Raw genomic sequence first — 10,461 nt, forward strand, 5'->3', positions numbered from 1 at the left:
ATGTTCATCACGCTGCAGATGAAGGCAATGGAGATGGTCAGAGGTGTAGAAAAGAAATCCTCTGAGGAAAGGATGAAAAAACTTGGGATAGTGAATGTGCGGAAAAGAAACAAAACAGGAGGAGAACCACATATTAGGCTTCTCCCAATCCTGGAAGGTTTGTCAAATAGAAGAGGACAAAGACATGCCCTCTGCTGCCCTGGAGGGCAAAGGACTAGAGGGCTTACATTACTGGAGGGGAGATTTCAGCTGAACTTTAGGAGAAATGGCTTCATGATAAGAGCAGTTCGACAACAGGAGCAATGACCCAGAGGGGTGGGATGGGGCTCTGTGCACAGTCGTTGCAAATGGAAGCTGTAGTTGCAAGATCTCCCGCACTGAGCAGGGGGTGGACTAGATGACCTCCAAGGTATCTTGTTCAAACTCTGAAATTCTTTCACCCCATGGGTTCAACAGCAAATCCAAGAATGACTGAGGTGCTTCCTTGCAAATATGTTTTCCTTCTGCTGAGATGCTAAGGGATAGTCCAGCGCTGATGGGATTATTTATCTGCCCTGGAATAATTATTCCTCTTTTAAAAGAAAGGAACAGTAATATTTGCTGAACCTCTGTGGATTTCCAAAGGCCACCTCTGAAATCAATAACAAAGAAATTCAGGACGAAAACATGTACGTCGGATGCTATAAATAAACACTGTTTCCTTCAGAATTGGGCTAAGATGCAGTCTGACAGCGTATGCTTCAGAGCTAACGTCCCAGATCGAAACTATGTACTTCTGTCTGCTCAATTTGGTTGGTAGTCTACGAAGAAAGGCCCCCTTGCATTGCCGATTATTAGGCTGCTGGTGTTCCTTGGGCTTCTGCCTCAGTCCCTGCAGATGGCGCTGAGGCCCAACTGCATCATGACCAGACCTTTCCGAGTCCAGGACGAATATTACCGCCCGGGAGACCTCATGTTTGGTGGGAACCTGCCTCTCTCCTTTGCCTTGTTTGTATCCCTTCCTTTAAAAGAATCCCCCACTGAATGGGACTCTATTTCTCAGTGAGTGTTTCTTGCTGGTTTTGTTTCAGGGGACTACCTTGGAGTAGAATAGAGATGTAAGAGCAGCCCTGCTGGATCAGAGGAAATGCTTCTCTAGTCTAGCCTCCTGTTCCCACAGCAGCCAGCCTGATGCCCCAATGGGAAGCTCACAAAATGGATAATAGCAACCTTCTGCTCATATTCCCCAGTATACTGCCACTGATACTGGAAGTAATATATAACCATATAACTCTGTGTGTGCGAGACAGAGGGAAAGAGAGAGCAGCCATTCATAGCCTTCTCCATGAATTAGTCGAATCCCCATTTAAAGCTATCTAAGTTTGTGTGGCCATCATCACCTCACAAAGGGCTGTCATGCAGAAGACGGAGCAGAATTTATCTCCGTTGCTCCCGAGGGCAGGGACTCAAAGTGGTGGGTGGACATTGCAGGGAAGGAGATTTCAGCTAAATATTATGAGGAACTTCCTAACAATGAGAGCTGTTTAATTATGGAGCGGACTGCCTCAAAAAGTGGGTGGAAATTTTTGGAAAGCAGATTTCATCTTTAAGAGAAACCTCCTAGCGATAAGGGCTGTTGGATGGTGGAACAGCCTGCCTCAGAAAGTGATGCTGGACTCTCCTTCACTGGAGATCTTTAAGAGGGTAGATGACCATCAGTCAGTGATGCTGTGGTGTCAAGATTCCTGCCTTGAGCATTGTAATCTAGATTACCTCCATGCCCCCTTCCCACCCTATGATTCTAGATGAAAATTCAGCAGTTTCACTCTGCACTGTGGGAAGAAGGTCTTTGTCAGGGTGGAAACTGAGCCCATAGAACCCCAGAGCAGCTCTGATTCTGAGGAGGAACAGCAGTCCTTGGGAGAGGAGCACGCTCATCCCTCACAGGCACAACAGCTGGCAGAAATTCCTCCTTCCAGCATTCCTGGGATAGATAGTGACCCTGGCTGTGAGAGAGCGCTGGAGGGGGGCTTGCTGGACGCTCGACGCAGACGCAGGGAGCGATGAGCGATGGAGGGCACGGAAAGGAGGCATAGCGCCCGTTTGGCGCGCAAGCAACGGTCACATCCCATGGACCCAAGGGAAAGAGGGAGGAACTCTTCTTGCCCATAAGTTCAGGGTCTGCAAGTGATTCTCCTTCAAACGGGGACCAACTGCCTAACCCGGAGCATAGGCTACTCTGCTGTTCATTGCTTAGTTGCTGGTGATTAGCATCTGAAAGGGTCATTAAGTTGTAAAAGGATTAAAGCCTTGAAAAGAATCCTTTTGTCTGTGTCTTGAGTTGGCTATTGGAGTAGACTGAAAGAGGCCGCTAGGGCGCTTCCGACAGTCTTCTGTTTGACCATAACATCTCCCACCCATCTTGGCTAGCTGATCATCAATGTTGGCATGTTTCCTGGAGAGCGGCAGGATGACTTTGATGAATCTATATCAGCCTTTCCCAATTTGGCACCCTCCAGATGTTGTTTGACTCCAACTTCCATAAGCCCCAGGAAGAGTGGCCAATGGTACGGGATAGGGATGCTGGAGAATTCCGTCATGGACTCAAATGAGGCCAGATTCCAAAGAATCCAACCTCTGGAGTCCACGGCGGAGTGGCTGCACTTACCTCCGGGTCTCGAGGAGTTCTGCAGGACAACTCTCCAGCTCCCTATAAGTTGTGATATGCTAATAGTGGCTGCCATTAGCTTATTGCAGGAAAGTTACAGCAGTAAATGGCGTACTGTATGCCATTTGCGGCCATAAAGCACTGACTTTGACCTAAATACAGCTGCAAACAGCTGCAATTCAGGTCAAAGTCAGAGCTTTATGGCTGTAAATGGCGTACAATACATCATTTATGGCTGTATTTTTCCTGTGATAGGCTAATGACAGCCACCATTAGCGTATTGTGTCTTATAGGGAGCTGGAGAGCCACTCCGCCAATTCCAGCAGATGCAGCTGGGCTCTGGAGGATTCTGCGGGGCCGCAAGCAGTCTGAATTGCTCCTCCACAGACACCCCACGGACCAGGCAGTGGGGAGTTTGTACATCCCTAGTAAGGGGTAAGGATAGTTGTACTCCCACAATAGTCTGGAGGGCCATGGGTTCCCCCTCTCCTGCTTCAACCACAACCCACCACTGAATCCCTGTGTTTACATTACGGGGCATAAAGTGTATAACTTTACTTCTCTAATGTTGAATTGAAGTGTCATCTCAGGAGCATCTGTACTGATCTGTGAGGATCCTGATTTATCAGTCTTGATTGTAGTCTGTGCAAAATCAGTTTCCACTTCTACTCAGAAAAACTCTGTGTGTGTGTGTGTGTGTGTGTGTGTGAGAGAGAGAGAGAGAGAGAGAGAGAGAGGTCATCCACATGGCATACAGGGTCACTGCTAGGTACCTAAAATATTCAGGGCTCAGGCCCACAGGACGAAAAAAGTGCACAAATGTGCATATGCTAATTTACATGTGCAAATATATGTGCATAAGTAGACATAATTACTATAATTTAAATTTTATAGAAGGGAAGCTAATTAACCTCTTGCTTTCAGGACAGATCTGTGCGATGTCCCAAATTGTGCTTGCTTAAAACTTACCCTTTTTCCGTCTACACTTTTCCTTGGTCTTTCAGTCCCAAATCCACAGGGGGAGGATGGAGTGCCTGAAACCAGCAAAGAGCTGCTTGGCACATTAAACACTTACTGATTAATTGCAAACTGAACAGGGCACACTGGCAAGGGAGAGCGTGGGAATGTATTGTATTGTAGACCATAATAACGCATGTTCTTAGGCTGCAAACGTCTACAATTACTGGGGAGTGACCCCCATTAAACACAGTGGGTTTAAACTTTAGAGTAAAGCCTCACTTGCTCCCCACCCCCATCCCCAACAAGCAGAACAGCACCAGACAGAGACCTCAGGACTGGACGACGGCGCTTTACTGTTTCTGGTCCACGGGACAGTTGAGGAGGCAGGGAGAGCGGCCGCCAAAGTGGCTCCTCATTTTATTTCAGATTCTTTATTTTGGTAGTTTCTGGATTCTAGAACACTTCTTTTAAGTTCTTGGGTTCTAACTTATTGAAATCCTAAAATCTACATCAGAGCTTGCAATATTAAGTTTCTAGCAACCTCATCGTCATACAACCCTTAAAGTACCAAAATGCATAGTTGGATACCTTTATTAGGACCAACCAAAATTCCTAATCAAATAATTTTTGTGAACCACCCAGGGAGCTTTGGCTGTTGGGCAGTATAGAAATTAAATAAATAAACAAACAAATAAATAGTCCAGCTGTGGATTTTGGGCTGTTCCTATTGGACCAGCTTGGCTACCTTTGTTTTTGGTTGGTTGTTTTTTAAATCACCAAAGTTATCAATCCCAGGTTTCTCTCCAGATGCAGATAGTGGAACTGTCTTCGGGGTGGACAAGGCAGGTTACAGCTCTAAGCACATTTACTAAGGAGGAAGACTCCAATCCTGCATATGCTTACCTGGGAATAAATCCCATTGAATTCAGTAATGAATTTTCCTATGAGTACACATGTTAAGGATTACACAGTAAATTTGATGTGATCCTAAACATGTTTCCCCATCCCCAGATATCTCTGCACCCCCAGTTGTTTCCCTCCCCACAGAATTTCCTGTGCCATATCAGCTACTCCCCTTCTCCTCACCACAGGTAACTATAGCCATGTCCAGGACTGGCCCCAAGACATTTTGCTGCCTGAAGCAGAGCAGCAAATGGGACCCCCACCCCACCCCCAGTCAAGGTATGGAGTAGTACTCAAAGCCAGTTAAGTTGTTTTGGCCCCTGAGGCTGATAATTCTACAAGCATGTCTCCCATTTCCTGGTAGTGAAAATACAAGAATAACTAATAAATTAAAGGCCCTTATGCTTGAATTCATTATATGGGATTGTGCTTTAACTGGCTTGATTAATCAGTTGATTGGTTTGTGGGTCTAAATCATAGACGGTTTTGTCTTAGTGCAATAGGGCATGTGTGTTGTGTTAAATCAGGTGGACCATCGCCATCCACTCTTCTCCCATTCCTTTAGGATCCCATCCAACCCCCTTCAATCTTTCATTGCAGACCGATACCCAAAAACTACCAGCAAATCCTGGCCTTGGCGTTCGCCGTCACAGAGCTCAACAAGGATCCAGAGCTCCTTCCCAACGTCACTCTGGGCTTCCGCATCTATGAAGACAGCAGCTATGCAAGTACGGCCCAAGACGTGAGCCTATCTCTGCTCTCCACGTGGGGGAGAATGTTTCCTAACTATAAATGTGATGGGCGGGAGACCCTGCTTGCTGTGGTTGGGGGTCTCGACTCCAGAATCTCAAGGCAGATGGCATCTCTCCTGGGCAACTTCAAGATTCCCCAGGTAGGACAGATGTGTATGGGGGAAGGTAAACTGCAGAACACTCGAGTAGGCATTTTAGTTTGCCCTTAAAGCTAGGGATGGATGAATCCATAACAACTTTGTTCAGTCCTAATTCTGCATCAATGTATGGTAATGTAGGAATGTTTGAATACCGATACAATGCGGAAAGCTTACACCCCATGCTTTATGTATGGTAGGATACAATGCTGCTGCTAGTGAACTCTTTGTCACTTTCGTTTGGTCTTAAAACTCCATCCACCTTTGGCTGATGTGAATAAAATCTGTCTATCATTCTCTCTCTCTCTCTCTCTGTCTCTCTCCTCCCACCTCTGCTCTCAGCTAGGTTACCAGTCCTTTGACTCCATTCTGAGTGACACAACCCATTTCCCTGCCTTCTACCAGATCGATCCGAAGTATCACACACAAGACAAGGGATTAGTCCGGCTACTCCTGCATTTCCAGTGGAACTGGATTGGGATCATTGCTCTGGCGAATGAGAACGGGGAAAATTTCATCCGTAGTCTGAAAGCAGTCCTTGCCCAGAATGACATCTGTGTGCATTTTGCAAAAATGATCTTTCTTCGCATCTCAATATTCAACGAGCTTACAAGTAAACAACTGGATTTCATTTTGACGGTTTTGGAGAGTGACGCCCAGGTGGTGATAGTCTCTGGGGACTCCAAAGCCATGCAAGACTTAATGCTGCCATTCTCCTTGTATGAAGAGCAGACCAGCACTTCATCAGGGAAGGTTTGGATCCTGACCACTCAGTGGGAATTTGCTGCAATTGGATACCACTATGACTGGTGGAAACTAAAATCATTCCATGGAGCTTTGTCCTTCACAGAGCACACAAGTGATGTGCCAGGATTCAAAGATTATCTTTGGGCTTTAGATCCATACCATCCCAAGGGAGAAGTCTTTCTCCCAGACTGGTGGGAAGTTGTGTTTGACTGTGAGGTTTTGAAACCAGGTCTGGCCTCCTCCGACGGGTGGAGAATCTGTACTGGGGTGGAGAAGCTAGAGATCCTGCCGTCCTCAGTCTTTGAAGCGAGATTGACTGCCAAGAGCTACAGTGTCTATAATGCCGTCTATTCTGTAGCACATGCGTTACATGCCTTGTACCTATTGGTATCAAAACGTGTAGTGATGTTGGACAGAAAGAACCTATTACATCTGAAGGTGAAGCCCTGGCAGGTAACATCGAACCCCAGATTCACCTTTGTCTATTGTGCATCGTGCAACCATTCAAATTTCACTTTTATTTTTTTGCTTTTATCTGCTTTGGGCAGTATCAGAATCCATGAGCTGGTGTATATTTCTCAATGGCTTCTCCTTTTCTCACAATCCAGCCAATCTTTGCATTAGTTCTCCATTTTCTAAAAACACGTATCTTTTTTAAAAGATGTATCTTTTTTTAAAACATGTATCTTTTTTTAAAAATGCACAGGCATTCCAAGGAGGTTTTGCAGGAACAAGCAGAGGCGTGGTCAAAGCAGTCCAGAGGTCAATCTGCAAGTGTCAGTTTTATGGAACATCAAGGCCAGTCAGTGGGTATCCGAGAGGGTGGTCCAGGTGGATAGCTGAGGGCCTAGGAATCTGCCAGGTCTCGTATTTCAAGGTGAAGTACTGAGGTTAAGGTACTGTTACTTGCAGCAGAGAGCTGGCTTCAGCTGTGCTTATTTATAGCTGGCCATTAATCAGCACATCTGGCTAATTAGGTCAGTGTGTTGCTTCTAAGGGAGGCCCCACACTGTGAATTCCTTTTGTTCTTTTGCTGCTCATGTCTGATTCTATGCTGTTCAAAGGGATGGATTACCTCAGGCTCCGCTTCCAGCATTTGGGGGAATTCAGGAATTGCTCGAGAGGGGCCAGGTTGCTCCTGTAAGGGTTCCAGGGGAGGAGTGTTAGCTGAGGCCCTCCTGTTCCTCACCTAGCTCTTGCTGTGGTCCATCGTGCTGGCTCTCCCCTCCTTTTCTTCCTCAAATGAATTCTCCTCCAGGTAGAGCATGACACTTCAGTTATTCATACAAGAGAACTACGTGTGTGTTTTAGAAGTCCTGGATTGCATGGTTCTTGGGAATTAGCTACTGTTGCACTTCTTTTCAGATGCTTCAGATGGATAGCTTCTAGCTAATCAAAAGGAATTGTGCAGCTATTCCATCCTTAATGGATTTAGTGTCGTGAGAAAAACATGGGAGGGTCACCAATGAAAGATGATGGCATCTGGACCCCCAGAACAATTACGTGAACGACGCATGGTGATTGCAAGATGAAAGCTTCGTCTGGAAGCACCTTTAGTTGTCAAACCTCAGAACGTACTGAACCTGTCTCTCCCTTCATCTATAGAAGAGTCACAGTTTTCATTGGCTGGTGATATTTTAAGTTCCACTCATTTCTTTTCCTACATTTATACAGATCCATGCCTCTTTGAGGAATATCCGCTTCAATAACAGCGCTGGGGATGAAATCTCTTTCCTAGAGAACAGGATGAAATCCAGCAAATTTGACATTCTTAACTGGGTTTTCTTTCCAAATAATTCAATGGCTCAAAGGAAATTTGGGTGGATGGATCCAGAAAATCCTGCAGGCGAGGATTTCAGAATAAAGCCAGATGCAATCGTGTGGGCTAGCAAGGTAAGGTTGAGGCATAGATGCCAGGGTCATAGTTGAATGAGACAAAGGGTGCTTCTATGGCTCCTTCATGGAATTTTAGGGGCGTTGTCTTCAGGAATATTCCATTTCTAATGTTCCCTCACTGTTTCTTCAGTCTTCTTACCACAAAGGGTGCTTCTAGATGGAGAGTTCTTAACATTACCAATCAAAAGACATTGGGCAGCTATTTCATCTCTCCCCAACAGATTTTTTTCTGGAGAAAAGCAGCAGGAAGAAGTGGCAGGGAAACACAGGAAGGTTACAAATGGAAGACACCGATGGCTGGGAGCACCCCCTCAAATTCTGTGCCAGAAGCAGGGCCATTGCACAATAAAACTATTGCCTAGAAGCATGCAGATTACCCATTAAGAAAGCAAAGATGAAATGGATGCCCAATGAATTTGGATCAGGAGCACTAAAAGCCTTTGGACTTGTAGAACCTAAACTTGCAGTCTGTTCTGATAAGAACTCTCTGTAACCAAAGCGTACAGGGAATCCCCCCTGAACAAAGTTGATGCCTGCTCAAGAGACATTCCGGTCAAGCAAGGAACCTCCAATATTTCCCTCAAGGCTAAACCTCTTCCATTTCAGACGCTGCCTTTTTCTCAGTGTGTGGAGCCTCCCAGGGCACAGTAGAGAAGTTGTGGAGGGGAAGGAAGTTTGCTGCTACGAATGTATTTCTTGTCCAGAAGGGACAATTTCTAACGAAACAGGCAAGTTGTTGCAGAAGAATCCTCAAACATGTGTTAGAATGCAAGGCAGGGGGGGTCACTTTCTGTGGAAGAGTGCATTGTGGATGTGCAGATAATTTAACAGATTTCCCCGCATTCTGCTTTGCTATTCTCTTACGTTTTATATCCTGGCAAAATGTGTAGGTGTTTTCTGGTTGTCTTTAAACAACAACATACACTATGGAAAACTATGGAATAACATCATCTATGGAACTATGCAATAATATTAAACTATGGAATTCACTACCACAAGATGTAGTGATGGCCACCAAGCTGGATGGCTTTAAAAGGGCAGCAAGATTGTTAACAGGGACTGGCCAACGACCTCATATTACACCGGTACTTTTCTGGCTGCACTGGCTACCAGTCCATTTCCAGGCCCGATTCAAAGTGCTGGTATTCAAAGCCCTTAACGACTTGGAGCCAGGTTATCTGAAGGATCGCCTCCTCCCATATGTGCCTGCCCAGACCTTCAGATCATCCTCAACGGCTCTTCTCCGTGAGTCCCTGCCAAAGGAAGTGAGGCAGGTGGCTACTTGGAGGAGGGCCTTTTCTGCTGTAGCACCCGGCTGTGGAATGAGCTCCCTAGTGAGGTTTGCCTGGCACCTACATTGTATTCTTTCTAGCGCCAGGTGAAGACCTTTTTATTTTCCCAGGCATTTTAGCATTTTAACTTTCTAGACCTTTAGCTTTGCTGCTTTAAATCTGTATTTTAAATCCCTGCATTGCTGCTAGGTTTTATTCTGGTTTTATTCCAGTTGTATTGTTATACTTGGGTTTTTAAGGTATTATATATTTTATATTGTTTTAGTGTGTGCTCTTTGGTTTTAATTTTTGTGAACTGCTCAGAGAGCTTTGGCTATTGGGCGGTATAGAAATGAAATGAATAAATAAATATAAAAGGCAGTTAGATAAATTCCTGGAGAAGGCTATCAATGGCTACTAGTCCTGATGGCTCTGTGCTACCTCCAGTATCAGAGGCAGTGTGCCTACCTACACCAGTTGCTGGGGAACATGGGTGCGGGGGGGGTAATTGTGTTGCATCCTGCATGTGGTTTTCTGGTTGACATCTGGTTGGCCACTCTGTGAACAGAATGCTGGACTAGATGGGCCCTGGGTCTGATCTAGCAGGTCTCTTCTGATGTTCTTATAAAGCAAATAATGATCAATGATTATAAGCAAAAATCCTTCAAAGCTTTAGGAACAGAGGAAGCTGCCTTATATTCTGCATCAGGCCATTGGCCCATTTAGTTCAGTATTGTCTACACTGACTGGTAGTCACTCTTCAGGATTGCAGGCGGCAGTCTCTCCCAGCCTTTCCTGGAAGATGCAGGGAACAAACTGGGACTGCCTGCACGCAAACCATGTGCTCTCCCAATGAACAATGGCCTTTTCCCCTAGCAATAAAATAAGTAGTTAGTCCTTACAGTAGCAAATAAAGGGCTGATTTAAACAGGAACATAGGAAGCTGACTTATACAGAGACAATTGGCTCATCTAATTCAGTACTGTCTACCCAAACTGGCAATTGCTCCCCTGGGTTTCAGGCAGGCAACTTTCCCACATGAGGAAAATTATTTTGCTCCTCTGCTCCTATAATGCATCCCTCTCAAAGCTTAGCTTTTGTTACTCCCTTCTTAAACCATCCCATGCAATGCCCTGTTCTCAGATCAC

General features: G+C 45.5%; 1 protein-coding gene across 1 annotated transcript in view; it reads left to right on the plus strand.

The window, feature by feature from the left end:
- LOC146333553 (vomeronasal type-2 receptor 26-like) overlaps positions 1–10,461 on the plus strand; it is a 12,156-nt gene continuing 1,695 nt past the window's right edge. The window contains exons 1-6 of the mRNA XM_084825655.1: positions 1–96; positions 869–991; positions 4,619–4,698; positions 5,111–5,402; positions 5,742–6,599; positions 7,821–7,992. Of these exons, the coding sequence (XP_084681781.1) occupies positions 1–96; positions 869–991; positions 4,619–4,698; positions 5,111–5,402; positions 5,742–6,599; positions 7,821–7,992 (1,621 nt within the window). The remainder of the gene's footprint in view (positions 97–868; positions 992–4,618; positions 4,699–5,110; positions 5,403–5,741; positions 6,600–7,820; positions 7,993–10,461) is intronic.

Source organism: Heloderma suspectum, chromosome Z (genome assembly GCF_057233095.1).
Source record: "Heloderma suspectum isolate Gila_16-S chromosome Z, 16-S_ref, whole genome shotgun sequence".
Lineage (NCBI taxonomy): Eukaryota > Metazoa > Chordata > Lepidosauria > Squamata > Helodermatidae > Heloderma > Heloderma suspectum.